This window comes from Cebus imitator, unplaced genomic scaffold (genome assembly GCF_001604975.1).
Source record: "Cebus imitator isolate Cc_AM_T3 unplaced genomic scaffold, Cebus_imitator-1.0 Scaffold765, whole genome shotgun sequence".
NCBI classification, from domain to species: domain Eukaryota; kingdom Metazoa; phylum Chordata; class Mammalia; order Primates; family Cebidae; genus Cebus; species Cebus imitator.
In genome coordinates this window covers 249,694-263,374 of record NW_016108080.1, presented here as the reverse complement: position 1 = coordinate 263,374, position 13,681 = coordinate 249,694, and the positions used below count along the sequence as shown (strand labels likewise).

The window sequence follows — 13,681 nt, the reverse complement described above, 5'->3', positions numbered from 1 at the left end:
AAAAAAAAAAAGAAGATAGTAAAAACTGACATATGTTCCATTCAAGCATCCTCTTATAAACATGACAGGTACATCACATCAAGCATGGCTTCCAGTTCTTGGGCACTATAGTGTCACGCACTGTGTTAATGTTTTACTGATACTCCCATTTAATCCTCATAAGAACCCTTTAGAGGTCTTGTTATCCCTGTTTACAGATAAGGACTTGAGACTCGGAAAGTTTAGGATACTTTCCCCAATCATCTAGATCATGAGTTGCCGAGCTGGATTCTTCCTCAGTTTGTATGACTCCTAAGGCCACATTCATAATAGGTCTTGGTGATGATATTTAACTTGGGAAGTGGTGTTGTGAAAGTCAGACTGTCTTGGAGTCAGGAAGTGTGAATCCTGCGTTTTCTCTCCTCTACGACATTTGACAAATAACCTGGTCTCTGTGGGCCTTTATTTCTTCCTCTGTTGGACAGAGAAATAATATGTGCTCTATTGTGTGTGCGTAGGCATATTAAATGAGATCATGTGTGTGATGAGCTTAGCCCATTAGGTGCTGAAAAGTGTTGGTTCGCATTCTTTTCAATATATTGCAGCACAAAGAATGAAGTAGATTCCTTTATTAGGGGTAGAGAGGAAGGATATTGGTATACCAGAAATAGTTCATTGGTGGTAATTTGCTACGAAGATTCTTGACTAAGGCATGCAGACGTGCCCTTGAACTGGCAGTGCCATTGTAGAGGTCTCCTTTGATGATGAAAGAGATAAGGAGGGGAAAGGAAAAAAGGAAGCCTTCTGGAGGCTCAAATTCCCACTCTTCCTTAGGCATCAGCCGTAATAGCAAATGGTGGCTTTGAAATTGCTCTGACTTTTAGCTTTATTTTTATTTTTAGGACAGTTATTCTAGCAGACTACAGAGAAACCGGTATAGCACAGTGGTTGAGTATAGACAGACTGCCCAGGTTTAAATTCTAACTCTACTGCTTACCGGGTGAGTGACCTAGTACAATTTATCTTACCTCTCAAGGTCTCTTTAAAATGAAAGTAAAGGCTATCTCTTACGGTTGCTGTAAGAATTAAATGAGGTTATACAAGTGTGCTTAGCAGAGTACCTGGCAGGGATCGAAAGCTCTGTGAGTGTCCATTATGTTTTTTATTCTAATTGCATCCTAAGGAATGAGAGGTATAGGAGTGTAGGGTATGTGCATTGTGTTGCAGTTCTAGCATCCAACATAATACCACTGGAGAGCTGGCAGGTCCAGAAATGGTAGGCCAACTGGGATTACTACAGTATTTAACAGTAAACATTAGTCAACTTTTATCCATACTGAAATCTCTGTTAGGTACTGCAGATATCCTGTTACTTCATTACTTCTATTTTTTTCTTTATTTTCCTTCCTTCCTTCTTTCCTTCCTTCCTTCCTTTCTTTTCTTTCTCTCTTTCTTTCCCTCTCCCCCCCTCCCTCCCTCCCTCCTTCCTTCCTTCCTTTTTTCCTCCCTCCCTCCCTCCCTCTCTCTCTTTCTTTCTTTTGTCTTTCCATTTTTACCCCTTCTTTTCACAGGTGTTGACAAGTTACTTCTACTTTAAAAGATCAATTAAACGAAGGCCAGAGATTCTTCCAAGGCCACACAGAAAACAAAGAGAGAGCATCTCCATTCAGACCCAGGCCCCTCTGAGACCACATGCTTGTTTTCCTGCCCTGATACCCAGCTCCTCCAAGGGGCAAATGTCAGGTTCTCTATCCAAAAATGTGCCTGACTTCATTTTTTAATCAGCTCTGTTGAGCTTTAATTTACATTCAATAATAAGCTTCCATTTTAAGCATATGATTTGCTCAGTTTCGACATACGTAAATACCTGTGTTGCCACCACTAAAATCAAAACATAGATATTTTTTATCATGCCAAAAGATTTATCATGCCTGTTTGCATTCCTTCCTACCCAACCCCAAGCAACCACTGATCTGATTCCTGTCAATATAGACTCATTTAGTGTTTTCTGGACTCTTCTATAATTGTAAGCACATAGCAGGTACGTTCTTGTGCCTAAGCTCATATCTGGCTTTGGATGTTTAGAAAATCTGGCATCCTTTAGTCTAGTTCTCTTATTCTTAGATTGCAGGATGCAAACTAAGGCATTTGGAGGTAAAACCTCTGCACCATTCTGACCGAGGCAGGGACGCAGATCCACTCCCTTCAGGCCTCTGCCCTTGGGGTTTATTGATGTGATTGGACTTATTACCCTGACAGTTGAAAGCAGAGTATATGGGGCCACTGTGAGCTGGGGTCCTTCTGTGGGAGAAAATGACATCACACTCCCTAATCCTCTCACTATGCCATGAGCAACTCGGTAGCACTATTCTTTGTGTTACATTGAGATAATGCTCATAGGACCATAAAATATCCGAGCTGTTGTCCTCAAACCCAGCAGGGAATGGGAGCTGGACTCCAACTCCAAGAGCAGCAGGAGGACGTGAGGAGGGCTCTCAAGCCCTTTCTAACTTAACTTTTTCTGAGTCTCAGTTTTTTCATCTGTTAAATGGGCAGCTAGAAAACATTGTCTTTGAGCGCTTCTAACCAACCTGTTCTTATCCTTGGCTATTTTATTTCCCCTATTTTATTTTATTTTACTTTTATTGCTTATTTTTTTCTTTTTGTGGGGAGAGGGGCTCAGGGGATAGGGTCTTGCTCTGTTGCTCAGGCTGAAGTACAGTGGCATGATCCTAGCTCACTGCAGTTTCCTGGGCTCAAGCAATCCTCCTGTCTTGGCCTCCCTAGTAGCTAGGACTCTGGGTGTGCATCACCATATCTGGCTAATTTTAAATGCTTTTTGTAGAGACAAGGTCTTGCTGTATGTGTCGCATAGGATCGTTTTGAACCTGTGGCCTCAAGTGATCCTGTTACCTCAGCCTCCCAAAGTGCTGGGATTTACAGGCACTTTAGGAGGCTGAGGCAGGTGCCACCACACCTGGCCATTTCCCCTATTTTATAGAGATATGAAATAGAAAATGAAAATCTAATGAAAAATGACTGCAAAAAAAGCAGCATATATAATGCATAGAGTGCAAATAAACATATTGGCAGAATTTAATCTCATGGAGAAATTGAAATAAGGTTAGGGAAGTGAATACAGTTGTTGAATGTGGCGAATCAGATGTGATGCTGTATTTCACAGTTTCCTGGGTAAATTACACTCACCTTTTTCCCCACTGTTTTTTGCCTTTAGCTGTGTCAGCAGCGCCTGGGCCTGGGCCTCGGAGGGAATGAAATCCACAGCAGAACTCCATCAGTGAGTGCTCCCACGCTTGCCTTTCTCCAACTCCAAAGGGAGTCATAAATATTTAAAGTGGGTGTGCTACAAATATTCCACTTCAAACTTGCACTGAATAGATGTGCCGTAACGCACTATTTTATTTCCCCAGAAAGTAATTTGGAAAGTAGATGTAAACCCTCATATTATGCTCGTATGTCTTGTGTGTTTTATTTCCAGGAAACTTGGCAAAGCAATTGAATTGGAAGCAATAAAACCGACATATCAAGTCCTAAATGTACAAGAGAAGAAGAGAAAATCAGTGAGTCCAAACCTTTCTTTTCTCTTCCTATGTAAAGCAAGATTCCTGTGTTTGGCCCAAAAAGGAAAAGGCAATCTGAAAGTGGTACCAGGTTTCAAGAATTTATCCTAAAAATAAAATAAATACTTGCATTTACTTTAAAATAAATGAATAATAAAAAAAAACGCAATCCAAGATTTATGTCCAAGGATGTTTGTTAGAGCATTGTTTGTAATAGTGAAAAACTGGAAACTACTGAGTCATTCAAAATAAATTGTCATAAATTCAAGAAATAGAATACTTTGCAACCATTAAAAAGCTTATAGAAGAGTTCATCACACTGGGATTTTTTTTTCACAGTATACTGTGAAATAAAGCAGAATTTAAAAAATCTAATTGATACAATCTCAACTTCATAAAATGAATATGTATATATATGTTTAGAAAAAACTGGAAGATGCTTCTCTATATGTTAATAAGAATGATCTTTAGATTGTGAAATTAAAGGTTATTTTTATTTCATTTTAATACTTTTTACATTTTTAAAACAATTTCATCATTCTGTTTGTAAATAGAAGAATGATAAGCACAATTTTTACAAACATGTTTTCTATGCTTATCAGCTTGGTATTATGTAAAGGTGATAATGGACACAATCCTCAAAAATTCTAAAAAATACAGAAAAATAATTAAACAATCCTTTCAGGGGCACTTGATCCTCTGAGAACAGATCCTCTGCTCTTTCTCTGTGCCTTTCCTTCTACAACAGTTTCTTGCTTGCTTTCTCTCTTCTTTCCTCCCTCCTTCCCTCCCTCCCTCCCTCCTTCCTTTAGTTTTTTTTTGTTGTTTTTTTGATGGAATTTTGCTCTTGTCACCCAGGCTGGAGTACAATGGCAAGATCTTGGCTTGCTGCAACCTCCACCTCCCAGGTTCAAGTGATTCTCCTGCCTCAGCCTCCCAAGTAGCAAGGACTACAGGCACCTGCCACCATGCCTGGCTAATTTTTGTATTTTTAGTAGAGGCCAGGTACCGCCATGTTGGCCAGGCTGGTCTTGAACTCCTGACCTCAGGCGATTCGCCCATCTCGGCCTCCCAAAGTGCTGGGATTACCGGTGTGAGCCACCACACCCAGCCTAGAACAGTTTCTTTTGTGTCCTTTTTTCTTTTCTTTGTGTGTCATTTGTTAGTTAAGCACTTTATATACTCTATTTCCAGGCAACATAATTGGGTATTTAATAAACGCTGCTTGACTCTGATAGGGGTGGGGTTATGGTCACTGTTTGTTTCAGGACTGGTAGCAGGTAAGATGTTTGTAAGCTGTGGTAGGTGGTCCCTCTGAAGGGAAGGGGCAGTGGTTAAGGGGGAGTCTCAAGGCACCACAGTCTGATAAAGCACATCTTAACAGTGGCAAGTCAGAAGGTTGAGGAGAGATGTGAAAGTTCTGATGGAGGAGAAATTATTTTTAAAAATTTTATTCAAACTTATTAAACTGAGTCAGGAAGTAGAATTGTTGTTTGTATGTACATAGGTATATTTTACCAGAATGGATGTTCTATTCAGAGTTTCAGGTGATGGACAGAACTTGATAGGAATTACTAGCAAGCAATATAATCTTCTGCCTTTGCAAGCCAACTTAATAAAAACCAATTACTTGTCTATATTTCATTGATTACAAAATATTTTTATACAGCATAATAATATGAAGTCACTAGCATTTCTTTAGTATTTACCATAAAAGAGGCATGGTGCTGTGATAACTGATCACAGTGCTTTAGTCAATGAATATCATGAACCCTCCAAACTGCTGGTCCTGTTTATCTTCTTTTTGGCATTGCCCCTCTCCACTGCACCCCACCACCCCACTCTACTCTCTCACAAAAGATAAAAGATTAGATTTCATTTTTTAAAGAGAACTTGCTCCACATTCCAGCCACATACATGGAGTCAAAAGTGGCATAGTACATAAAATATTTTCATTGTGTCGGTTGCAATGAACCATATATTCTAAATTTAACCAACTGGAAAAAAAAGTGTAGCATTTGCTAGGTCTCAGAGTGGTTGAATAATGTCTAATCTGCTGGGTCTATGTTCCAGGGAAAAAGGTTCTGTTGTAACTTACATCAGATCTCCCTGGGAAGTTGTCTTGATCATTTTCATCATTATTGTTACTGTTTCTTTGGATGTTTAAAAGCAAGGGAAAAAGTTAATTATGATTGAGTTTAATATCTTTGAAACTAAAGCAATATTCACTTCAGGGGCAATAAAGACAAATAGCAAAATTGGCACTGCTAGGACTGTTACCAGTTTTCATGCATGCTGATGTTTTTGCTGCATGGATTGACATTTAAGATGATATGATGGGACCAGCCCATGCAAGGAGCCCTTGCACATGACTGCACATGTTTATGTGCCACGTGCTTACAGATTAGAAATAATTATTTTACCAAGCCCTGTTACTTGACACAGGGATAAGATAATTTGGCTAATATGTCCATTGTAGGATCTTGAAATTCCCATGAATTGTGATAGTGATTGATAAACCAGTTCTGTGACTGTCTTAGTTCAGGCATTTCTAACAAAATACTATAAACGGGATAGCTTATAAATAACAGAAATTTATTTCTCACAGTTCTAGATGCTGGGAAGTCCAAGATCAAGGCACCCACTCGTTAGCTGTCTGATGAGGGCCCACTTCCTGGTTCATCAGTGGCTGTTGAACTCACTGTAACCTCACATGGCAGAAGGGGCAAGGCAGCTCTTGGGGTCTCTTTTATAAGGGCACTAATCTTATTCATGGGGCTCCACCCTCATGACCTAATCATCTCCCAAAGGCTTCACCTCCAAATATCATCACACTGAGGGAACAGGAAAATTTTAGGGGTAGAAACATTTAGACTATCACAGTGACTAAAGAAGAAAGCAAAACTTTTGTTTCTTTTTCCTTCTTCAATAGCTTGACAGTGAAGTTGAAAAGACAGCAAATCTTGTCCTTAGCAACTGGAATCAGCAAATTAAGGCAAGTATCCACAAATATCATTTGTGTAAACTCAGTTTTTAGAAGTGAAGTGTTTTGCTTTCATACAATTGTGGTGGCATGTTCTAACATGTGTACTTCTAACTGCTAACTGAAGAGAAAAATGTTTCCTTACCTGAGTTATTACATAGATATATTTTTCACCCAAACCAATGGAAGTGCATGGCTCTAAATATGATTATTTAGCACTTATGTGCTAAGTGCTATATATTTATTTATTTAATCATCACGACAACCCAACGTCATATGTCATTGTGCATTGCCCCATTTTACAGATGGAGAAATGGAGACACAGAGAGTTTAAGTAATTTGCTCAAGGTTACAGAGTTGGTTAATGGTTTAACCAATGGTTGTCACAAGTTGAGTTTCAGGTTCACTGCTCTTAATTATTACATTATACTGACTGCCTTTCTGAATAATTTGTAACTTACAGCAAATGACAAACACTGCCTGAGTTTTATTTTTTTCATTTGTAGAAAGGTGTTAGTGATCTCTACATCACCAGTGAGAGTGGCCCAGTGAGGGATGGGTAGTGATCTGTAAAAGGGGACGTGTGTATCAATTTCATGAGTATATGAGGTCCACTTTTTGTGCACAGCACTATACTAAGACATGATTTTTTTTTCAAGTAATTTAAAGTTTAGTTGTCTAGATGACATACGTGCAGGAAATAGGGAATACATTCTAAAGAGAGGAATTATGATCTGGTGTGGGAAGCTAGCATATATCAGTATGAGTTCTTAAGCAGAGAAAATAACAGATGGGATCCATATGCAGAGAATATTCTAGAACAATGTAGTATAGAAGGAATTCATTTCAGGTAGAAAGAACTAGCAGTAAATCTGCTAAGAAGATTCAATGAACCCCTCTGAGAAGACCTGTTCTCTAAGAGTTGAAATCGTTTTTCATCTCCAAAGTGTTAGTGCCCACAGAGAACCTTTACAAGTAAATAGCCACTCATGCCAAATAACTAGAGATAGGCACCCTCAGAAACAGGCGAACTTGGTGTTACCAAGTTCCACCTCCCAAACAGGCCAAATCCACCTCAAACCAAATTTTGTTTGCTTAATTTATCTCTGGAGCGTCATCCTCAGCCAAATTCAACTATGTAGATTAGGAAATGATCCCCTAACTCCTAACCCACTTCAAGGTGTCAGCATGAACAGGGTAGGGAGACTCTGAGCATGCCTTCCTTCCCCACTTCTTTCTACTTCTCTGACTCCAGCAAGTGCAGGGCATTTCACAAGATGCCAGGCAAATGCCCGGCTCTCAGGCTTGGGCATCGGGAAGCAGAATTGCGACCCTTGCTGCAAGTTTTAAGAGAACATCTTAAAACAATCTCAGTTGTGCCCCAGATTGATGTAAAGAATGATGCAGGCAGTCTTCTGTGTTTGCTGTGATATTTTTTGTGGTAAAGCCATTATGTTCACTAGAACATTATTTTGGAGGCTTGCAGGCCTTCAATGATTTAGCAAAATGCATAACCCTCTTGAGGGTACCTGATATAATGAAAAAATATGCAGGAGTTCTCAGGACAAAGTGTTAGCTGCTCTGATGTTTTAGGTACATTTTGAGGTGAGGATGGGAATGAAGAACTAAAAATACACATTTTTTTTAGACTTTGGAGGATTCTAGGATACATAATCATTTAAGCTAGCATATGAATGTGCTTTGTTCCAAAAGAGAAGAAGAGTTTTCTCTAGGTATTAGCTTCTGTTCCTTTTTTTCTTGTTTGCATGTTTTTTACTTTAGGCCAAGAAGAAATTAATGATTAGTACCAAGAAACATGAAGCACTTTTCCAGCTTGTAGAAAGCTCCAAGCAATCTGTGACTGAGAAGGAGAAGCGGAAGGTAAGCTGTCATGGCTGGCTGGGCACATGTGGCATAAGACGGATGGACTTGCTGCCCTTAGCTACGAACACAAGAGAACGGGTTGATTCCTCCTTCTCTGGGATGCCTGCAGAGATGTAGCTTGATAGAGCATTAAAGGGGATTCTAAATCATTCCTGGCGTGTGTGCATACATACACACACACACATACACATATATAAAACTTTTTCATTTTGATTTTTTTTAAAGAGAAGGGATCTCACTGTGTTGCCCAGGCTGGCATCAAAGTTCTAGGCTCAAGGGATCCTCCCACCTCAGCCTCTCAAGTAGCTGGAACTACAGAAGTGTGCTACTATGCCTGGCCCACATATATTTTTAAAAAAATATTATTGACAGATGACAAATGAGACCAATAATGCCCAAATTTTTTGAACAGGAACTCCATTAATATTATCTTTAAAAACCTCTCAACTAATAGCCTAAATAAGTAAAAAAAAAAAAAAATACATGTGTTGTTTGTTACATATAGTACTTTACGTATTATGTTAATATGTTATGAATATTATAAAGCATAGAGGTAGAGATGTTTGCAGGTTGAGATAAAGATGAAATAATATTTTAAATGATTAGCAAACCATGATGGCTTTAGATAATCATTAAGTAATGTTTTCAGGCAAAATACATACTTGGAACAAGGTTCAGCCTTAACCATAGTAAATTTAAATGTATATTTCTAATAGTCTTCTTGAAAATATATATATATATATATTTTAGAAAGAATCTCACTATGTGGCCCAGGCTGGAGTGCAGTGACACAATCTTGGCTCACTGCAACCTCTGACTCCTGGGCTCAAGTGATTCTCCCACCCCAGCCTCCCAAGTAGCTGAGACTACATGCTTAGCTAAATTTTTTTGTATTTTAATAGAGACAGGGTTTCATCATGTTGGCCAGGCTGGTCTCAAACCCCTGACCTCAAGTGATCTGCCTGCCTTTGCCTCTCAAAGTACTGGGATTACAGGCATGAGCCAACTGTGCCCAGCCAGCCTTCTCAATAATTTTTAATTTGTTTATCAAAATTTTTGTCAGATCTCATTTCAGTGTTTGCCCTTTCACATGGGTAGTGACACACTCACAACGAGGAGAGGTGGCAGCATCAGCTCTGACATTTTCCTGTGGATTCTTTGCAGTTAAATTGGTAGTAGTAACATCAATCTACAGCTTCTTGGCAGAAATCTTCTAAGATATTTGTGCATTTTGTGTATGTTAACCTAATTGGAGCCAGATAATGTCTGTAAAACCACATGGCTCAGGTATATGTCAATGGTCACATGTTCCAGATGTTGGAAGGGAGGACGCAGTCGGGGCCTAGGGCAGTTTTTCAGGTTGCAGGATCCCCAGCCTTCTCCAGGCTATATCAGAATCCATAACTGTCCACGTGTGAGCACCAGTGTAGACTCATATATTAAATAAGAGTAAGCTTGACAACTGTGTTTTTAGGCAAAATGAACACAAATAATATTGGGGTGCAGGAATAAAGATTTTCTGTTCACACCCCAATAGATTATCTTGCACATCTCTTTTGGTATGTGCCCCAGTTGAAAACCTTTGAAAGAGTCAATATCTTCCCCAAAAGACAAGTCCCCCCTAAGGAAATGCAACCAGCACTACTGTAGCCCCTTAAGAGGAATAGAAAATTGTCATTGCAAGTAGCTCTTTCATTTCATCTGAAGAAATATCCATTGAATAACTTAATTTCATTGTTAGCAAGATTTTACAAGATTCTTATTTCTTTCCATGTCAATCTTCACAGTTGGAAATGATCATAACAAGTATTGAATAATGAGACAGCTTCCAGGGAGGCGAACCCGCAGTCTGTTAAAATACTCAGTGCCAGGACCTGCCAAGGCATTCTGAGCACTCATTAGAAGATATTCTTTATTGATGTCATGCAATATTAAAGAAAAAAGTATGGCAGCTAAGTAGTGAATTCTCTCTTCCTACCCTCATCAGCAGATTCCCTGGGAATAAAGGTCTACAGTGCTCTCTCCCCTCCTCCAGCTGTTAACCATAACCTTGGCTGTACTGTCACAAACCCATGCCATCTTCACTGCTTAATCTGGCAGCTTTTGTTAATCCTGAAGCTGAACATCCAAGAGGGGGACATTCGTTTTCTCATCTCACATAGAAGCACTCATGATCACCTGAGCTGATGCTCTGTGCTGCTCAGCAAATTCTTCCTGGTTTCCTGCCCAGCAGTCTTGGTTCTCACCAGAAGCTGATCTAAACCTCCGTTCTCCTCACACCTCCATCCACGCACTCCTGGCACAGTATCTTGCCTCCTACCTCACAGAGTAAATAGAAGTCAGCACAGCCACCTGCCTACTGAAGTAATAGCATTTACATATCTGCAGTGGAGAGGCCAGTTCTCCACCCTGTGCTGTAATCTCATTCCATCCTGCCTCTCAGAGGCCCTCTCTTGATTATCCCATATTTCCCATGTCTTGGACAGCACCCTCCCTAATGATTCTCCCCACCAGGCTTCTATAACTATCTGTCTTATAGTCTGTTCAGGCTGCTATAACCAAGTTCTATAGATGGTGTGGCTTCAACAACAGACATTCTGGAAGTGTGGGATCAGGGTGCTATCTGGGGAGGCCCCCTGTTTCAAGCTGCAGACTGGCTACTTCTCATTGCATCCTCACATGGTGGGAAGACAGCAAGGGAGCTCTCTGGGGCCTCTTCTAAAAGGGCACTAATCCCATTCATGAGGTTTCCACCCTCATGACATGATCTGGTGGCAGGGGAGCACAAATAGTCTACTGCACCTTCTCCCCATCTTGGAAGAGTAAAGAAAGTTGCAGGGTCACATTTTTATGGGGTTTCCCGTTCCTCTCCAGATATTGTCATGTCTTCTTTTTAGAATACATCTTAGTGAAAGGGGTGTCTGCTCTGTCCCCACTTTCTCATCTTCTGTTCACTTTTCAAATCACCCTAATCAAGCTTTTCCCATCTTTCCACTAAGAGTATTCTTGCTATCAAAAACAATGTCTTCCCATTGCTAAAGCCAATAGGTACTGTCCAAGTCTTACCTTAGTTATTGGCAGTATTACGCATTGTTTATTTCCCCTTTCTAGAAACGTTCTCTTCTTTTATCCTTATTAACACCTCATGATTTTGGCTTTCCTACTACTTTCTGTAAATTTTAGATTAGATATCCTTATGGGTTCTCCTTTTTGGTCTGATCTTTATATATTGCAGTTTCTGAAGATTTCTTTCCCGGGCCTCACTCTGTTGTCTTCACCATTGTCTCTCCAGTATCCGATACAGCACTCTCAATATCAGTTACTCCATAAACAATATGCACACAATAAGTATATTCTCAAGGCTTCAACTATAGTATCTATGCTGGCAGTAGCCAAATTTATACCTCCAGCCCAAACTAATCTGTAAACTGCTTTCTGACACCTCAAATTCAATATCCGAAATCCAACCATCACTTCTCTCTGCCAAAGATAATCTTTATTCCTGTGTTCTCTATGTCTTTGAATATCACCACCCACCATATCCTCCCAATTCCAACTCAAACCAAACACGTCAGTGGTGTGATCTCTGCTCACTGCAGCCTCCGCCTTCCAGTTTCAATCAGTCTTCTTGCTTCAGCCTCCCAAGTAGCTGGGACTACAGGCGCCCACCACCACGCCTGGCTAATTTTTGTATTTTTAGAAGACACAGTGTTTCACCATGTTGGCCAGGCTGGTCTTGAACTCCTGACCTCAGGTGGTCCACCCGTCTTGGCCTCCCAAAGTGCTGGGATTACAGGCGTGAGTCACTGCACCCGGCCCAGAGAGGGTCCATTTTAATGGCCTTTGTCTCTGTCCTTGAAAATCCTAAACTGCTAAGTCAGGGGGTCCTTAATGTTTTTCAAAGAATGATCTGAAGACCATTGCATCAGAGCCATCTGAGGATCTGTAGTCAAAATTCAGATTTTCTAATCCTACTACAGATGTACGAAATAAGCATTGCTACTTGTAGAACCCTGGAATCTCCAATTTTACTAGTACTTCAGGTTATTTCTAGACATAGTAAAGTTGGAGAATTGGTTGGGTGCGATGGCCCACACTCGTAATCCTAAAACTTTGGGAGGCTGAAGTGAACAGATAGCTTGAGCCCAGGAGTTGGAGGCCAGACTGGGTAACATGGTGAAACCCTACCTCTGCAAAAAATACAAAAATTAGCCAGGTGTGATAGTACATGCCTGTGATCCCAGCTATTTGGGAGGCTGAGGTGGGAGCACTGATTGAACCTGGGATGGGGATGTTGCAGTGAGCCAGTGAGCCATGATTGTGCCGCTGAACTCCAGACTGGGTTATAGAGTCAGAAAGAAAAAAAAGAGAAGAAGAGAAGAGAAAGGAGAGAATGGGAGGGGAGGGAAGGGGAGGGGAGGGGAGGGGAGGGGAGAGGAGAGGAGAGAAAAGAAAGAAATCAAATGCTTTATATATATATATATATATATATACACACACACACATATATATATTACATATATATATATATATAGTTGAAGAATAATTCAACTTTATTTCTCAGAAACATGAAATCACTTGTCTGAGCATTTTGAAAATCAATTTCAGCTACCCTGGCCCAGGGAGTTTTGTATTACCGTACATTGATTTTTCCAGAAGATTTAGTAATCAGAATGACAAATTTTGGTGATTGGCAAGAGGTGGCTCTTTGGAAGGGAGCAGATCACTGGGGAGCAGGATGAGAGGAAACCATCTATCAAGCTGCCCATAAGTTGGTGAACACTGGGCATGTATCTCAGGCTTTTCACTGGCAATAATTACACATGCTAAATTTGGAGTGCTATGCCAGGTGTAGGGCAGTATGCAATGTGCCGTATGTGTGCAACCTGTATCAGGGCCAAGGGGAAACTTCCCTTTTGTCCTCTGAAGGTTGGCTAAAAACCACTGACTAGAGGCAGATGAACGGGAGAAAAGGCATACAAATGCATTTGATCACAGTTCTATGTGATGTGGGAGCTTCAGAACAAAGATCCAAAGACAGGGGAACTTGTCTACATTTATGCTTAGGTTTAACAAAGTATGGACATCCATGTAGAAATATTATTGTACAAAAGAGGTGCAATCGAATGCTAATAGGCTGAGTGGGGAAACCCAGCAAGGCTCTCTTTCTAGACTCTTCTTGGCCTCTCTGTGCAGCCTTCCTTCCTGCTGGGTATGGGGCAGGATCTCTGGAATAGGGATCTTATGACCTACA

At 40.4% G+C, this 13,681-nt stretch overlaps 1 protein-coding gene across 2 annotated transcripts in view; it reads left to right on the top strand.

Moving 5' to 3' along the window:
* The window catches only part of NOSTRIN (nitric oxide synthase trafficking), a 61,710-nt gene that overhangs the window by 23,510 nt on the left and 24,519 nt on the right, over positions 1–13,681 (top strand). For both annotated transcript variants that reach the window (XM_017519668.2, XM_037735266.1), the window contains 4 exons: positions 3,215–3,277; positions 3,479–3,560; positions 6,493–6,555; positions 8,326–8,424. In XM_017519668.2, coding sequence (XP_017375157.1) covers positions 3,215–3,277; positions 3,479–3,560; positions 6,493–6,555; positions 8,326–8,424 — 307 coding nt within the window. The remainder of the gene's footprint in view (positions 1–3,214; positions 3,278–3,478; positions 3,561–6,492; positions 6,556–8,325; positions 8,425–13,681) is intronic.